Raw genomic sequence first — 17,090 nt, forward strand, 5'->3', positions numbered from 1 at the left:
CAGATGATGCTATGAAGTCTAAAGTCTTCAGAATCTTTCATAGCATCATCTGTTCGCACAAACTTTCTTCAGTGAAGAGACTGCAACAGCCTTCAATGTAAGTCAAACTAGCCACTAGCCATAACTCGAGAAAGAAGCTTAATAGTTTGCTAATTCACGAATCAAGAAAGTGGCTAGAAGCCTATAGAATGGAACAGACACACACATACACACACCATACTATCTAGCACACACACACACATACACCTTTACCGTCTCTCGTGCGGCTACGCCTCGAGGCATAATAAGTGTATGAATGATTATATAAGAGAATAATTATTATTATAAAGATATAATTATATGGTTAATATTTTGCACAACAAATCAAGCAATCAAGCAAGCATGGTATGCCAATCAATTTATTGGATTGTAAAAATGAAGTTATTATAATTACAGTTTCTACAATTAACCCTATATACTGACTGATAACAATCGCTAGAGTTCGCCATGTTTCTGATCATCTTCTGTGACATCATCATTAGTGACATCATCATCATCAGTAACATCATCATCATCAGTGGCTGGCTCTTCTAGTGACTCGTCTAGCGGCTCTGCAGTGGGTGGGTGTGGTTAATGACATAGTCGTCCAATCAATCACATTCATAAAATGGCTTTGAAAGTTTGGATACAACAATATACATGTATACATTAATTTTGTCAGCACAATTAATTTGAGAGAGACTGTGTAACAGGAAGAATGCATGGTTGATATACCGTATAGCGTGTAATTTTCGTGGGGCAAAATATTCGTGGTTTTCGTGGTTGGAGGTCTGACCATGAATATTTTACCCACGAATGAAGTGACCTTGCATGCCTACCTTTACCTGCAGTGCAGGCAGCTACCACGAAAATATTACCCACGAAATGTCTCAATATTGCTGAGCCACGAATATTTTGTCCCCCGAAAATTACCCGCTATACGGTCATTAGTAACGACGAAGTAATTAATGAAGACCCAGCATTTTTATCTACATACATAGAGTTAGGTAACTATTTTCTTGGTAATGATGATCCTCACACACACACACGCCCACGCACCCACGCACGCACGCACGCACGCACGCACGCACGCACGCACACACACACACACACACACACACACACACACACACACACACACACACACACACACACACAGACACACACACACACACACACTACCTTGAGTGGTGGTGGTGTCTTCACTCTCCGTTTTGAGGGGCTCGTCCTCTTCGTCGCTTGCTGCCTCCACATCCGAGTCATCATCAACAACAACTTTATCATCCTGCAAGTAACAAAATCATTGCAACGTTATCTCAGGTACACAAGAAGCAAAAGTTATGGGATATCAGTTATTGTTTCGGTTATTATGTCAACATGGCAACATGGTGCATGCATATAGTATTATATTTTTAACTATGGCAGTGGAATTTGCTAACTTACTAACAAAACAATTCAGTTTCAAAAACAAACCAACTGGCTCAAGTTGAGACTTAGTAAAGCGACATAATAATTAGCTACTGCATGTCTAAAACATTATTAGACTATCACTAGAATTATATACTTAAAACACTAGAAAGCTTCTGATACACAGCCATGACGAGGAGTGTGTGTGTGCTAGCTGCTCTCTGTCTACTGCTGAGTACTAGCCATCAGGCTAAAGAGAAGGTCACCTGGCACGATTGTGGTGAGAGCAGATATACTAACAAGACATTATGAAATACTTTAAGCAGCAAGACTACGTGTACAGTATAATTTCGTACGCGTATAGTTATACTTGATCATAATTAGCACATGACACTGTACAAAATACATTGTTAGCTAGCCAGGTGTGCTTCAAGAGGTACTCTAAGTAGCATGCAAGACTATATATACAGTATAGTTATTGGGTTTCGTAGTTAATCATTAGCACATGACACTGTACAAGCCTCTGATTGAATTTCTATAACTATTGCTCTCTCCTTTGCGAGTCTTTCGTTTGCAATATTTGTGAAATCTTGCAAATCGCAACCAAATAGGGCATTGGAGGTTGAGAGTGTTATCAAGATAGTTGTTGGGTATCTACAGTTACACCGCAGCCTCTCGCTAGCTTCAACAATCCATGCTATAATTATAATAAATTATTGGTGCAGTTTTAATGGATCTATCTATATGCAGGCAAGCCGACGGATCTTGGTAAGGTTCACAATATTACAGTGGATCCGAACCCTCTACATGTTGGTCCTGTCGTCGTCACTGGCAACTTCACATTGTGTGAGTGGGTGTTCAAGCTACATGTACGAGTTTAAAACTGGAGCATGCACTGTACATGCATGCGGCTACACATATACGAAGCTAGCTAGCGTATGTGCCAACATCTGAACAGCTACACTTCAAATTTTACACAAGGAGTCAGTGTGTGTGTGTGTGTGTGTGGGTGGGTGGGGGGGAGGAGATTCATAATGCCAAAGAATTCTAGATTACACACGCCATTAGAACAGTCACTGTGAGAGCTACAGAATGCATCAATAATTGGTCAATTTAAACACAAAGTATACGGGCTCCCAAAGTTAGCAGCTACCACAGTGTATTGGTAAGTTACGAGCCAGTCATAATGTGTCATAATGTGTCATCTCAGGTGAATTAAGGACTGGGTCCTTTAATTATTGCTGATTCAGCTAAAACGAAGCTCCGCCCACGCTTTTTACCAGCAATTGTGCATAAAAATGGATCTCAAACTGCTTAAATCTTTAGCTCTAATTCCGGAGTCCTAAACGCTCCTTGAAGCACTTACTTTTTAGTGTAGTAGTTAGTTCTAAGGCTAGTACACACAGTAATATTCGGAAGGAGCCGTCTGCACTACGTAGAGTAAGTTATTAGCTTTTACATGTAAAAAATTAAGCTAGAAAACTATGTTTTATAGAATATCTCACCTTTAGTTGAAGGAACAGCTCCTTCCGAATATTACTGTTTGTACTAGCCTTAGAACTAGCTACTACACTAAAAAGTAAGTGCTTCAAGGAGCGTTTAGGACTCCGGAATTAGAGCTAAAGATTAAGCAGTTTGAGATCCATTTTTATGTACAATTGCTGGTAAAAAGCGTGGGCGGAGCTTCGTTTTAGCTGAATCAGCAATAATTGAAGGACCCAGTCCTTAATTCACTTGAGATAATGTCCTGCTATACCGTTGCTGCTATAGACGAGGAGGACATCACTGAAAAAAACAATTGACACGAGAAATATGTGTGCGTGCGTGCATGTGTGCGGGGTGGATTTCACACAGATCTAACTTCATACATTAATGTATTATTAAGCCATGTCCTGCTACTGTGTTGCTATAGACGATCATGTCACTAGAGGTAGTAGAGTGGAGACAGTGATCAACATGGGACTGTACAGCTTTAAACAGGTGTACTCGTTCTGCGACATGGCGGGACTGGTCAGTCTCTCCTGTCCTTTTAAGAAGGGACCACTCGAGATAGTGTACAAAGCACCTGATTCACAGACTGGTCCAATCGGAGTGAGTTAAATGTTAAAAAACGCATACTAGTATCTCTGGAAGAAGAACATTTTGCTGTAAAATTTGTTCCGGGTGATTGTTTAGGAAATAAAGAAGTATTCCATAGTCTATGTACGTATTATTCATGTTATGTATCAATAGAAAATCGACTAAAAAGTTATACTTTCAACACGAGCAGATGGTTTGCGTATACAAAGGGGATATTATTGAATCAACTTGCACGCACACACGCCCACAGAGCATATACAAGATCGATGCAGTGATAAAGGACCAAAATGGAAAGCAGCTGTTCTGCTTGAACATGACTATACCACTATGAGCAAACAACACTCCTGATATTTGATATACATGATTGTATGTACAGTAGCCCTCATATAAAAGTTCCCGTTCCGTACCGTTCAATTTGCGTACAACGGTTCGCGTAGAAACGGAATGAAAACGGAAGCCAGCTCATTAAAATTTAATACGGTACGGAAATAACCGTTTTAATTCTGAAATAACGTTCGCACGTGTAGCTGCATGATTTGCTCCGTAGCTAGCTGGCTAGTGTTCCAAGAAATCAAGCTGGTGAACTGTTCTACTAAACAAAGAATCCTCATCCTTCACAAACAGCTACGGAGCAAGTACAGAATCCCTAAGAAGCAAGGTCAAGGCGAGCTAGATCTAGTTAGAATAATTACTGACATTCAGTTTGAACATTTATATTTATATTTATAGCACTGTACATGAATTTGTTATTCTTCATTTGACATGATGTTTTAATGATACAGGACATTGTATACGATAATGTATAATTTATAATGAAGTGTTCAACAAAAGTAATAGTACAATCAGATCATAATATAATGTAGCTGTATCTAAGATTCCAGACTGAGAGATCCGGTTGACTTGCTACTACCAACTTTCTCATCTTCTTCCAGCCTTGCATGTAAGTTCTGCAGTATTCCCAGTGCTATTTGTATGCCCCTGGATTACACTAGAGAAGTTAGTACATTTGTAGCTTGCTTAGTACACACAGAATAAATAAAAATTATTATTGCTAACTCAGCAAATACCACCCGTTTTTTCTCCTAGAACGGTGTAGGTAATTACGGTGCGTTTATGAATAATACGCTACCGTTTAGTTAGCGTTTTCTGACTCCGTAAAAACGGGAACGTTACGTGCAACTGAAACGCAACGGGAACTTTTATATGAGGGCTACTGTACATGTAAAAATGAACACTTACGAAATTTTACATAATTATTTTACTACATGTATGCACTTTTACCGTGGTTGATTTGGTAGAGTTGTCCTTGGTGGGTATGATCTTTGGTTTGGGAGGTGGGTGTGTCCGTAGCTTGTTGAACAGATACATGACCTCCCTGTCCAAACGTTTCGTACGCTCCTGGAGATCATACGACAACAGGACGGGGTCTTCGTAAGGGGGTGTGGCTTCCTGTTGCTCTAACATGCCCGACAACCATTCCTGAAAATTGGATGAAAAAAATTATTAAGTACTTGTAAGTAGACAATAATATTATATAGTACAAGCATGCAGGGAGTAGACTCGCAAGCCATCACTGTTGCAGGCGAACAGTAGACTGGTCAAACTCCGTGTTGAGACTCGTGTTGCACAGTCAGCGTATCAGAAAATATTTTAAGTGGCTGCGGTTTTCGTGACGTCAGTATACTACATGTGATACGTAGAGTTTTCTAGTGAAACGTCACTATCATTGATCTTGTGGTAACCGCATGCGGTTAGTTGCCACAAATATCGTGGCAAACGTTACACGAGTCTCAACACGGAGTTTGACCAGTCTACTGTTCGCTTGCGAGTCTATGCAGGGAGGGGATGTGCCCTCACTGGTCGGTGGTGGTTAATCACATTTAGACACAAAATAACCACCTCTTAGGCCTGAGGCAAATTTGTGTATTGAATTAAGTTTAAGGACAACCACTTCACAACTATTTTTGGGGAAGATTACTGTACAGATTCGAGGGCGGCTAAATTACTGGGACACACCTCGGTTTCATTGACAAGAGTCTCTAACGTTGTCATCTCCACTTCGGTAAATATCTGCAACTCTGTCGTGAGATTCCTCATCCGTGATAAGAAGTCATGTGACACGTTCAGGCTCTGGTTGAGGATCTCAAGGTACTTTGGTCGCCGTGCCAACTCCTCCGCTCTTTTGAACATTGCCCGTGAGACTTTGCGTAAATCTCGTAGTTTGTCTTTATAAGTCTAATAGAGAGTGAGGGAGATTTTGACTAATCGTAACTATATCATTTACCAAATTGCATACATGTAATAAAACTCCCATTGCAAATTCCAACAAAAGTTAAGGGCAGCAGCCAAACAACCTCAGCTATGCTTTGGTCCAAGTTGGGCCTGTCACATTATTATCTCATACATGTAAGACGAACTACAAAATACATCTTCCTAGCAAAAGTTATAGACAGTAGAGTCAAAAATTATAGAGCTCTACAGAAATAACTCAATCGTTCTTGTACATTTACACATCCTACACAGAATCACGCTCCTCCCGCCCACACACACACACCACACACACCTTGGTGTCGGCTAAGTATCCCTCGTCCTCCATCCACTCTCCGGCCTCGCTCAGCACTGTTAATACGACTTCCCTCTGCTCTGCTGTGGAAACGGCCACCACTGAGTCGGCATACATCAAGTCCTTGGTTTCAAAGATGTGAGACTCGAGATTGTTATGAGCCACCTCATTGGCCGCTTTGTCGTCGTCACGACGCTGAAGAGCGTCCAACCTAAGAGGGGGGGTGTGCATTCAACTAATATATGTACGGGTAATTTTCGCTGGTGAAAATTTTCGTACGAACGACCCATTTGAATGATCGTACAGCTCAGGATAGTGACATTGAATCTCGGATTTATGCTTTTCGTATGATGCTCTTCAATACGAAAATTTCAACCATACGAAAATAACCCGCTATACGGTATTGTAAATCTTCTTGCCAATTCAGCCCAATACCATGGATTATAAATAGCCCACGGATGGTTCAAGGCCGAATGACTCCTGCCAAATTTTGGATTTAAACACACGATTTGAAAGGTCTCTTTCTAAGCTTTCAGATCACAGAAAAGGAATTTTTGTTTGCTGGGATTAGCCACCACTTTGAAAATTCTGGGCACATCGAGTACTGTAGACGATGCAAGGATAGTAGCTATGGATACACGTAACTTACTTATCCATGTAGATCTTCACTGTTCCATTGGAAGGCGACAACAGATCGAGTTTTGTCACCTCTGCCGTTAGATTTACTTTCACCATGCTGTCTTTAGGTGGGGTCTTCTTTTTCTTTTTTGATTTACCCCCCACAGTGCCGTTTTTAGGGGGCGTGGTCTCGCTACTGGTTGTGTTTGCATCGGTATCTCCGACAGGGGGCGGTTCTTCTGACTCTGGTGACTCCTCCCCCTTTTCTGGTACCTCTTCATCGCTTCCAGGGTCTCCTTCGTTGTCGTCGCTGTCTTCTGTTTCTTTCTTTGGTTCCTCCTCTGAATCAGTATCGGCACTTTCTTCTTCACTCTGAGAGTCGTCTTCGCTTGTGTCGTCGTTTGTTTCCTCCTCCTCCTCTTCTGATTCCTGAGAAAAAAAAATTTGAAAATATAAAACAAGATGCATATAATTATGAGCCTGTGCCAACAAACAACGATGACGTGCTTGTAGACCACTGAGCCGTTAAGGCCACAAAGTTTTAAATTTTGCTCCAATTAATTTATGGTAATTACTGTATGGCGGGTAATTTTCGTGGGGGTAAAATATTCGTTATTTTCGTGGGCAAGCTGACCTCCACGAAATTTTAACGTAGGCGTGGCTTACCGGAACGTAGGAATGCAGTGCAAGGCAATGAGACTAAACAAAATGTTGACTTACGAGTACCACCGTTTTTCGAGTTGAACGAATTTTTTACCCCACGAAAATTACCCGCTATACGATATTGTGTACATGATTGAACAGTGATAGTTACACAATAATATTATAATTATATACAGTATACCTCTTGTTGTACTTCTTCCTGTTCACTTTCCTTCGGCTGCTCCTCCTGATCACCAGTGGGTGTGGTCTCACCAGTGGGTGTACTGTCATCACCGTCGGTGGTGTTACTATCATCCATCTTATCCTCTGGAATAGGTGTGGTCTCAGTGGATGTGTCCATTGTCTCAGCTTGGGGCTCTTCTTCGCTACCTCCAAAGAAACTCGAGAATGCATTACTCAATTCTGTGCAGGAGAAATAGATGTAACAATTAATTTTAAGATAGTGGGTCTCTGATTGGCTGGAGATCATGTGATCAGCACTAAGATATGAAAGGTCTAAAACGTACAGTGGAATGTCCAAGATAAAGGAGCATTAAAAAAAATACTTCACCCCACCCCATCAGTACATACAACCGGATAAAGTTGATGCTTCCTACAGTTTATTTATAGACGTACTTTACTAGTTTTCTATTTAAGCCTCAAGTGAAGTACATTCTTTTCCTACACCCCGACACACATACACCCACTCACTGGACAAGGTTGACTGCTCATCAGGTCTCATGTTTTCAGGGTACTCAAATACACACTCTGCCTGTGTGGTGTGTGTGTGGGTGGTGTGTGTGCGTCTCAGGCTAACTCGGACACACACTCAGAAAAGAAGATTGAAGCATACAAAATTAAATTTAACACATGATGCAACAAGCAAGAAACTACATGTACATGCAAGTCTGTTACCATAACAACATGCAGCTAAGCTTTCGACAAAGTGTACAGTTACCATAGCAACATGGCCTCACGTACATTATCTAGAGAGAGTATCCCACTGTCGTCCATTCTGAAGTGTGCTTTGATGCCTTTGTTCTCTCCCTGTGTGTTGGCAGCCATTGCTTCTCTCACACCAGCCAGGTACACCTCGGATATGTTCAGTCGACCAAGGTAACTATAGGGAGAGAGGGGTCAGGGATCTGGTAAATTAGGGCTATAAGAGGAGATTATGTTTACTAGCTAGGTACACTTCTGTCTACCAAATTATTTTTATTGGCGATTGATTTTAGCAACTGCATTGAATTGCCAAATTCCAGTTCTAGCATTCGAATACAAACCTATTGTAAAGCACACCCACCTCTTCTCGTCTGGTGACAGGAAGTCCAAATCACCGTAGAATACTTGAAACGAGAAATCTTCAGAATAGCGATTAAACGTGAGCACTTTCTTCTGTGGGTATCCGTTGCTGCGATGGAACAGAGTCCTTTTCACAACCTTTGTGACCTCTTCAGGCTCCTCCCCCTCCGCTGCCTCTGTGCTACTCACTCGTGTGAATGCAACCTGAGAGTAACACAACGATACAAAAGTTATAATTAAGATATGGAACAGAGAAAGAAATGACGACCATTTTTTACAATACCGGAGCTCATTTATTTATGGGAGAAAGAGCGTCTAACTTTAACATAATAATTATACAAGGCCTACGTTACGTAATTGGTGGTAAAATTGCATTTCCTTATATGGAAAGCCACTAATAGCTTGCAAACCGCATTGTATATAACATGTGCAGATTCAACTTCGCACTCTGCAGATTATTATGGCAACGTGGTCATATATAGCCATACACTAGTAATAATCTTTTTAGTAATTGTACAAGTATATATACATAGACACTCCCCACACACGCCCACTCCACCCCACACACACCCACGCACTTGTATCGGGAAGACTGTTCCTTCCTTGACGATGAATTTCTTGACTCTGAATAGTTTAGAGTGAGCAGCTGCCTGGTAGACTGCTCCCATGGCAACAGCCTCGTCAGTGTTTAGACTTTTACCGAGATCAGCCCTGAGTGTGCGTGTGCGTGTGCGTGTGTGTGCGTGTGTGTGTGTGTGTGTGTGCGTGCGTGTGTGTGTGTGTGTGTGTGAGTGTGCGTGAGTGTGTGTGTGTGTGTGCGTGTGTGTGTGTGTGTGAGTGTGTGTGAGTGTGTGTGTGTGTGTGTGCGTGAGTGTGTGTGATATGTGTGTGGGGTTATAACAGAGCAGTACGTAGGACTGACATATCTGAATTGTATTTCCAAGGGAGATGAACACTACAGCAAACAAACAAGTTTTATACATTTAGTATAATTATGACTTTATTTAGAATATTTTGCGGGTGAAAAACCTTTGCGAATGAGCCAAATCAGAAGAAAATTTGACCCTTTGCGATCAACTATTGCGTTCTGGCAAGGATCATGTGTATTTACTATGTATACATCCACCCACTCCACCCACTCACTTGTTAACGACCTGTAGCAGCGTCTCCTGCACTTTAGGCACACGTGTCCCACCTCCCACTAATATCACAGAGTCTATCTCGTCCATCGTCATGTCAGCTGCGTCCAGTGCTTGTTGTATCGGACCACCCACCCTCTCAAATAGATCAGCAGATAGTTCCTCCAGATCTCCCCTCGTGACTTGGGCCTTGAAGTCCACGTCCTCCAATAGACCCTCAATCTGTGTGCGGGTGTGTGAGTGGTGGAGTGTGTGTGTGTGTGTGTGTGTGTGTGTGTGTGTGGGGATGGTGTGTGGGGGTAGCGAAAATTTGGCCTGGGCCCAAGAGGTTATTATTTTTACAGAACACATGTACATACATGTATTATTATAGCGCTTGGAAAAACTATCAACACAGCTGTTTTTACAATTGGCTTTTTTTATAGCCCCTCCCACTCACCTGCGCCCTATGATCTATGTTAGCACTGAGTACTTGCTTGACTCTCTTCGCCTCCTTGAGCAGCTTGGCCATTGCACGAGGGGAATCGTATACACTGCCAGTGGTCTTCTTCTGACTCTGAACAGCGGAGGGGGGGGGGGTGGGGTTAACGGTTTTTCCTTTAACAGTTTTTCTGGTATTTGGGTTATATCAAAGGCACTTCTGTACATACTCTAGTTATACAAAATAAGATATAATTAAGATTCTTGGCATGCATAAATAAATATTATACTGCCTTGTAACTTTGAGGGGTCCAAAACTCGAGTTGCCCATTTTTAAAATGCATTTAAAAGCTCTTCAATAGCTCTATCCAATAACATGCTTAGATCAACAATTACTTTCAGGCCCAAATCTCTCAAAAAAGCATAAGGGGGGCTACCGGCAAAATAATGTTAAAATTATGCAGCTTTCATTTTGACAAAAAGCAACTAACGAACGGTGTAATTAGTATTGCACCTCGAATATGGCGGCCAGGTGGTCCCTCAACCTCAGCTCAATCTGTAGTCCTCCGAGAGTCCTGTCAAATCCTGTCCCCTTCACTGCCAGCTGGGGGTACGTGTTCGCTACAGTGCCCTCCTTCACCTGCGCCCTACGATACTCTGTGTGTGTGTGTGGGTGTGGAGGATCGAGGGATAGTGACAAAAACAAAAGAACAAAACTCCGTGCAGGTGGCATGTAATTTGAGAGTTTGGAAGGCCATTTTTGCTGAATATTTAAAATATTACACCTGGCACTCACCTATAACGGTTGCCGTGGTACTGAGAGCCCCCATATCATAGAACATGACGTACTGAGCGGTCGTGTTGAAACTGTTCTGTCGAAACACACCATAATTGAGAGCAGCTAGAAGAGAAACGAAAGAATTAATATAATTAATTGCTATGGACACTACATGTATTAATAATTAGACACGAAATTAGTCACAGAACTTGTATCTAAGCACACCATTGGAAAGGTCAATACGACAGCTATTGAATGCATCAATCTCATTGGGCAATCTGAACACAAAGTACGAGCTGTCATAATTTTCCTAGTATCATTATGGAGATTTCTTTTAATAATGTATTCTGTCATAAATGCAGTGGATATTATAGGAGCGTTTGTGACGGTGATTATTTACCTCCTGCGTTGTTGCTCATGAGTTGCAGCACGTTCAGTCCAACCAGCTCAGCACTCCTGTGGTGGGCAAAACCATGTACATACATAGTTATAATTACTCGGTACACATTGCCCACACTAGAGGTGGTTGTACTCTTGTGCTCCTGAGGATATACAAGAGGCAAGTTTGTGTGGAATTGAGACTGAGGATTGAACAACAGCAAAACAGCCACCATGCTGTTGGGAGCATCACATATACCACTCCCACCCACCCCCACCCACACACACACCCACACACCTTAGTATGACCTGTCTCTGTGCCTGACTGAAGAATGCTGGCACGGTGATCACCACATCTCTAATAGGAGTGTTGTCTGGAGGGGGAGGAGTCAACAGCAGTACAGTAATTATATACCGTATAACGCGAAATTTCGAGATGCTTAATTTTCGTTATTTTCAAGGGTTAGCAATCCTTTACAAAAAATTTGTCCCACAAAATACTTGCTAATAGAAGACACGTCATTATTTTTACCAAATAAAATGATTTATTCAACGAAATGCTTATTAGAGCTAGGCCATTCCATGAAGTTTAAGTGCCTCAAAAACATACACACACACACAAAATTAATTTTTGAGGAGCTTTCTGAAACACAAAGCTTAATTCAGCTTAAACAGTGCTTTAGGTTATGTTATGGTAAAAAACAAACTAATCTATGGAGATAATAATACAGTATAATAGCTGTTCTCACCGGCAAAGCTTTGTGCCGACTGACGGGAATGGTTGAAGATCATCGCTATGAGCTCTTCAGGTGAGTACACCGTGTCACTGCAGCGAAGGGGGGTAGCAGAATGAGGGGGCAGTAGAATGAGGGGGTAGCAGAATTACAGAATGAGTAGCAGGATTAGGGGGGTAAAAAAGTAGATTGAGATGTTAACTTACGCGTTGTGTTGAAACAGTACCATCCCTGGGAATAAAGAATAATTATAATAATAAAGTCATTAAATGGCAGAAAAATACAAGTAATTCACCTGTTTCTTCGTCTTTCACAATATCGTACCATGGAAACCACCTCTTGTACATATCCACGAGAGGACTGTTGTACTTTTGTCCCACTAACAGCTGTAGGTAGCGGTAGGAACTCTTGGGGTGCTTGACAGCCTAAGGGGGGGGGGGGGGGAGAAGAGACGATAAATAGGTGTTTTAGAGTAAACATAATAAATTACCATTAATTTGTTAGAGGTACATTGTACATGCATGTACAGTGATGTGCCCACACTGGTCGGTGGTGGTGGTTGGTACTAACCACCTCTGGACATAAACAACCACCTCTTAGACCAATAATAGGCTATAAAAAGACAAATTTTTGTGTTGAATTGATATTGAAAATGCCCACCACTTTTGTGAAAATTCTGGACACATCACTGTACATGTATAAATTACAATAAGAAATATTAACATCCTTTCCTTCCTGTCAGGAATTGAAACAGAATTATTAACTTTTGGGGATGAATAGGTTGTTCTTACCACAGCCACAGCGACCAACTCACACTGTGTAGGGCAGCATCTCCAAACAACCGCTCATCATTTCTCAACGATACAATGGATGCTGTTTTCCTTTTTGATTCTCTGTAGTAAAATTAAAGCCACCGTATTATTAAATTAAAACGGTAAAAACCAATCAAAAAAGAGGTACTTACTTGTTTATTACAATCTCCATCGGAACTCCAGGCTGGAAAAAAAATTAGAAAAATTGTTACATACAGACATTATGTGAACAATGATGTACATAGTTTAATAGCTATCATTATACAAATTACAATAATTATAGCTATAGTAGCCCTAGCTCACCTTGACCAAAGCTACCTTCACCCATTCGCCACCAAAATCAATAGAAATCACAGCAGCTTGTGACGACACGGCCAAGAAGCTCAGTAAAAGACAGACACACAGAATCCTCGGCTCCATCTTTAACCACTCAGCTAGTTTGATATCAAGTTTTTGAGGTTGTCCGGCCAGTAGTTTCCTTTGCGGTAGCGTAGCATACTACACGTACACGTGGTTGTGTCAATAATCCATTGGTCCACATGAGGGGAAATCCCTACTGGGGGCGTATCTCGTGTGCCTGCAGGCATATTGCGCATGTGTATCGTGGCAACAAAGCATTATTTGCAGCGATCAGTTGAAGTTCATCACTAGACAGGTTTTTTTTCTTAGACCAGACTTCTTGAGGTGAGATGGCTCAGCAAAGGATCCCAAAGGGCCCAATGATTGCAGCCAAAGAGAGAGGTAACATATATCATGTGATCACTGATAATGTAGTAATAAAGGGGTATTATTATTATTTTGTATATATGACTTATGTGATCACTGTAGTTTATTATCTAGTATGTATGCTGGTGGAGAATAAGCCAAATCAGCAGAAAATTGATCCAATACATTTAGTTCACGCGATTTTTTTTGTAGTGAAGTGATCAGCGCTCCAAAGTTCGCAAATGTTTGATGGTCGAACTAGTAATAATTATGATAGCTATTATATATAAACATGCAGTTGGTAGAGATGCTATTTATCATTGCTCCTCACCTGTACAGGACCTGGCCCAGGTAGATACAAGCTGCCAGCATGTTGTGGACACAGAGGCCATGACCCCACGAAAAAAATCATGCCTGAGTACTCTTTTGGGCATAGGTTTAAGAATTCAAGTAAGTGCATGCTGGTGATACGAAATAGTAATCGTGCATAATAACTATGGTTTCATGTTGTGACGGTACGTTTAAACTAGCGTGTAAATTTACCACTTGAAAAATGCTCAGACTGTTTTCACCAAAAGTGACATAATAGCTACTTAGCACTAATTAACATACTTCTTAGTTAACGAGTATTTTGTTGTGTCATAGAAACGTATCGTTCCCATGCCTACAGTGTTTGGGAAGGACTGCAGTCCAGGACCTGGATATCACGTCGAATCTGCTGTTACCAGATTTGGAACTGACGGTACACCAGCCTACTCCATTCTGGGGAGACCCAAGAACGCACGTAAGAACTATAGTGACTGTGCATGCATACAGTAGACTTTCCCTATAATCCAGCTCGATCTCCGTCCACTTCATAGTATAATTAGTTGTGGCTGCATGTCCCTGCCCAAACCATGCATTTAATACAACATTCTTACACTGGAATATAATTATAGAGAGAGATCAAAAGCATATGCAGGACTGCTATTTAGCCACGGCTGTATATATACTTTCTGAAATGCAGCCACCTCGCTATAATTATTGCGGCCAAAATGCACTGCAAAATGCACTGTTCCAATTGACCGGATTAACAAGAGTCTATAATTCTGTTAATGATTGTCTTACTTTCCACTATACCTTTATTCAGGCACCTTCAAGACACCATGTCCTGGAGCGTATCGTCCCGAACAAGCGCATCCTCAAGGGGAGAAACATGCACCGGTCTACTCCATGGGAGGAAGATCCCGATACAGGAAAAGTACACAGATATTATAATAATACATTACGGCAAGAGTATTATAGATCGATGAATGTGCAGTTACCTATAATTTATATACCTGTCCTCATTCACTATTGCATTCTTGCCATGGGATGCAGCTATACATATATATATAATTATATATAGTTCTCAAACTGAGCTGCTGCTAATTATTGAACGAATTTTAATGCATAATTTTTACCATTTTTGTTTTTGCTGCATGCTCTAGGGGACAACAACCCTTCTCCTAACACGTACACCCTACCCTCCCTCCTGGGCACTAAGATTCCTGGCAAGACCTCCTCGGCAGCTTACTCTATGACTCCTAAAGCTTCTGTTGGTAGTTTCTCAGAAGACCTGGCCAAAACACCCGGTCCAGGACGTTACAATACCACAAGACCAGACCAGTGCGTGAGGAAGGCACCCGCCTACTCCATGCTCGGGAGGAACACCGTGCCAAGAGGTATAATTATTTGTGTATAGAAATCAACTACGATCATGTTAAACAGCTGCATGCACAGTAATGAATAATTGCACTCATCGTGTTTCCTTCTCTCAGCTGTCATAATTAGTTAACCAGTAACCTGTGGTATGTTTTCTCTTATTCCAGGCTCACATGACATTGAATTTCCCATGCACTACTACACAATACGTGTATATATCATGTATACCCTCTCCCATGATACTACAATGTAGGCAGACAGTTTTATAAGTCTTCGGTTCCAATTATTGTATACAGTCTATTTGGTATACAGTTCCTCAAACTTAACTTTTCCTACACTCTCTATTATCAGACTCCACCACGATCCCCGGACCTGGTGCCCATAGTCCCGAAAAGGTGTACATGAACAAACCAGTACCACCAAAATTCTCCATGGGCATTCGCCATTCTGAGTACGTCACCCCCCTCATCGTTGAAGTTATAGACTAAATTAATAGACACGCAGGCATGCATTGGAAGAAACTCGAACTTTACAAGATAATTATTAATTTTTTTGTTGAAAATGGTTGGTTATAATTTATACATGAGTACATGATTATTTTGTTCAGAGAAATGTAACATGAAAAATGATCAACAATTACAACTGAAGGAGCTAGCTCGCTATTATATGCTTATAGCTACGTGTTTGTTGACAGTTCAGTATCTGTAACGAGAGGGCGAACCACATCCAGGATATCTTCAGCTGTCATGGGCTTTCCAATGATATAGGGCGTCTTGAGGGACACATACGGCTTTAGCTATGAGAAACAAAATTATAGTGGCATGAATTATTAGCGGATGAAAAACCTTTGTGCGAATGAGCCAAATATTCCTTTGCGTTCTGGGAAGGATCGTGTGTATTTATACTAGTAGGTAGGTTTTGCGATTTAATTTGTTTTTGTGAATTGATCAACCCTCGCAAAGTTCACATAATCATCATGTTTGATGCTCGCAAAACATTCTAGTAATCATCAGTAATCATCAGTAACGCACCTTGAAGCCTTCCAAATTGGGTACCACGATTTCAGGAATTCTCGAGCGGTTGATAATGAACCCGCCCTTCCTGGTGTGCCTGCCAGTGCCTTTAGCTCCTCGCCCTATGTAGTAAAATGAATGGTCAATATGACATGGATATTTATATCACACTTAGCTAGCAATAAATGTTTTAATGTGTACGAGGATGATGCTATAATGCTTGAGCATAATTATTTATAGCGAGTGCATTACTCAATCGAAACACTTACTGCTAGCCAAATTGTTATAAAGGTTTTATTACTGATCATGAAGCTGAAAATTAATTGATATTACGTCGTACCCTTATAAAAATTCTTGTTGCCTCGTTTGGACGTCATGACTCCTCGGGTGGCGCCTGCCACGACTCCACGGAATATACCACTAATCAACTGAACGTGGCATGGCATATAAATGAGTAGGGGATCGATCGAGACGTATAATTATGTATTCAAAGCAGCCTATAAAACATGCATTCATTAATTAGTGATATAATGAACCTACCATGATCAGCACGGAAGATCAGAGGAAGAGAAGAGATGCTGTGAGTAAGATGATGGTAGAGCTAGAGATCCAATAATAGGAAATGGTCGACAGACTAATTAGTGAAATTTTGCGGTGATTGACCATAGATAGTCTACAGTGCAGTGCATCCAGCTTAGAGAGTAGATTCATAGAGATAGTGATTACCACAAATGTGTGAGTGGCTGTACTTTTAAATGTTGATATCTTTTGATTGGAACCTTTTTAAGAAATGGTGCTG

The 17,090-nt window shown here is 41.2% G+C and overlaps 4 protein-coding genes across 5 annotated transcripts; 2 read left to right on the plus strand and 2 right to left on the minus strand.

The window, feature by feature from the left end:
• Nucleotides 1–347: 347 nt before the first annotated feature.
• Nucleotides 348–13,380, minus strand: LOC135352205 (hypoxia up-regulated protein 1-like). The gene is made up of 23 exons (XM_064551363.1): nucleotides 13,194–13,380; nucleotides 13,043–13,074; nucleotides 12,893–12,971; nucleotides 12,374–12,503; nucleotides 12,285–12,309; nucleotides 12,094–12,170; nucleotides 11,643–11,718; nucleotides 11,367–11,422; nucleotides 10,985–11,089; nucleotides 10,703–10,845; nucleotides 10,208–10,324; nucleotides 9,773–9,990; nucleotides 9,208–9,340; nucleotides 8,631–8,833; nucleotides 8,309–8,447; nucleotides 8,039–8,099; nucleotides 7,530–7,750; nucleotides 6,717–7,114; nucleotides 6,068–6,278; nucleotides 5,521–5,739; nucleotides 4,786–4,983; nucleotides 1,201–1,303; nucleotides 348–590 (listed from the first exon to the last, which is right to left on the minus strand). The coding sequence occupies exons 1-23, from the start codon at nucleotides 13,308–13,310 to the stop codon at nucleotides 475–477; spliced, it is 3,177 nt and encodes a 1,058-aa protein (XP_064407433.1). The 5' UTR covers nucleotides 13,311–13,380; the 3' UTR covers nucleotides 348–474.
• LOC135352223 (putative phosphatidylglycerol/phosphatidylinositol transfer protein DDB_G0282107) lies at nucleotides 1,458–4,745 on the plus strand. 2 transcript variants are annotated; one of them, XR_010399680.1, is made up of 5 exons: nucleotides 1,458–1,705; nucleotides 2,176–2,271; nucleotides 3,338–3,516; nucleotides 3,755–4,444; nucleotides 4,591–4,742. XR_010399680.1 is itself a non-coding variant. In XM_064551387.1 (4 exons), exons 1-4 carry the CDS (start codon nucleotides 1,615–1,617, stop codon nucleotides 3,833–3,835), a joined length of 447 nt encoding a protein of 148 aa, XP_064407457.1. In that variant the 5' UTR covers nucleotides 1,458–1,614; the 3' UTR covers nucleotides 3,836–4,745. The 2 variants fall into 2 exon arrangements, 1 of the variants encoding a protein (XP_064407457.1); XM_064551387.1 differs by having other exon boundaries at nucleotides 3,755–4,745.
• Nucleotides 13,381–13,479: 99 nt separating the features above from the next.
• LOC135352220 (ciliary microtubule associated protein 1A-like) lies at nucleotides 13,480–15,905 on the plus strand. The gene is made up of 6 exons (XM_064551384.1): nucleotides 13,480–13,631; nucleotides 13,935–14,045; nucleotides 14,266–14,379; nucleotides 14,725–14,835; nucleotides 15,065–15,298; nucleotides 15,630–15,905. The coding sequence occupies exons 1-6, from the start codon at nucleotides 13,580–13,582 to the stop codon at nucleotides 15,764–15,766; spliced, it is 759 nt and encodes a 252-aa protein (XP_064407454.1). The 5' UTR covers nucleotides 13,480–13,579; the 3' UTR covers nucleotides 15,767–15,905.
• Nucleotides 15,906–15,932: 27 nt separating this feature from the next.
• LOC135352225 (large ribosomal subunit protein mL41-like) lies at nucleotides 15,933–16,947 on the minus strand. The gene is made up of 4 exons (XM_064551390.1): nucleotides 16,832–16,947; nucleotides 16,632–16,719; nucleotides 16,310–16,413; nucleotides 15,933–16,074 (listed from the first exon to the last, which is right to left on the minus strand). Exons 1-4 carry the CDS (start codon nucleotides 16,832–16,834, stop codon nucleotides 15,955–15,957), a joined length of 315 nt encoding a protein of 104 aa, XP_064407460.1. The 5' UTR covers nucleotides 16,835–16,947; the 3' UTR covers nucleotides 15,933–15,954.
• Between the last annotated feature and the right edge of the window lie 143 nt (nucleotides 16,948–17,090).

This window comes from Halichondria panicea, chromosome 1 (genome assembly GCF_963675165.1).
Source record: "Halichondria panicea chromosome 1, odHalPani1.1, whole genome shotgun sequence".
Classification (NCBI taxonomy): Eukaryota; Metazoa; Porifera; class Demospongiae; order Suberitida; family Halichondriidae; genus Halichondria; species Halichondria panicea.

Coding starts and splice junctions, on each gene's coding strand:
- LOC135352205 (XM_064551363.1), bottom strand. CDS start 13,310: ATGGAGCCGAGGATTCTGTGTGTCTGTCTTTTACTGAGCTTCTTGGCC. Junction 11,719..12,093: donor GTCGGCACAAAGCTTTGCCG/GTGAGAACAGCT, acceptor CTCCCCCTCCAG/ACAACACTCCTATTAGAGAT. Junction 11,423..11,642: donor CAGAGACAGGTCATACTAAG/GTGTGTGGGTGT, acceptor TGCCCACCACAG/GAGTGCTGAGCTGGTTGGAC.
- LOC135352225 (XM_064551390.1), bottom strand. Junction 16,414..16,631: donor CAACAAGAATTTTTATAAGG/GTACGACGTAAT, acceptor TTTACTACATAG/GGCGAGGAGCTAAAGGCACT. Junction 16,075..16,309: donor CCAATTTGGAAGGCTTCAAG/GTGCGTTACTGA, acceptor TGTTTCTCATAG/CTAAAGCCGTATGTGTCCCT.
- LOC135352220 (XM_064551384.1), top strand. CDS start 13,580: ATGGCTCAGCAAAGGATCCCAAAGGGCCCAATGATTGCAGCCAAAGAG. Junction 14,380..14,724: donor GGGGAGACCCAAGAACGCAC/GTAAGAACTATA, acceptor ACCTTTATTCAG/GCACCTTCAAGACACCATGT. Junction 15,299..15,629: donor GAGGAACACCGTGCCAAGAG/GTATAATTATTT, acceptor CTCTATTATCAG/ACTCCACCACGATCCCCGGA.
- LOC135352223 (XM_064551387.1), top strand. CDS start 1,615: ATGACGAGGAGTGTGTGTGTGCTAGCTGCTCTCTGTCTACTGCTGAGT. Junction 1,706..2,175: donor GGTCACCTGGCACGATTGTG/GTGAGAGCAGAT, acceptor ATCTATATGCAG/GCAAGCCGACGGATCTTGGT. Junction 2,272..3,337: donor CACTGGCAACTTCACATTGT/GTGAGTGGGTGT, acceptor GTGTTGCTATAG/ACGATCATGTCACTAGAGGT.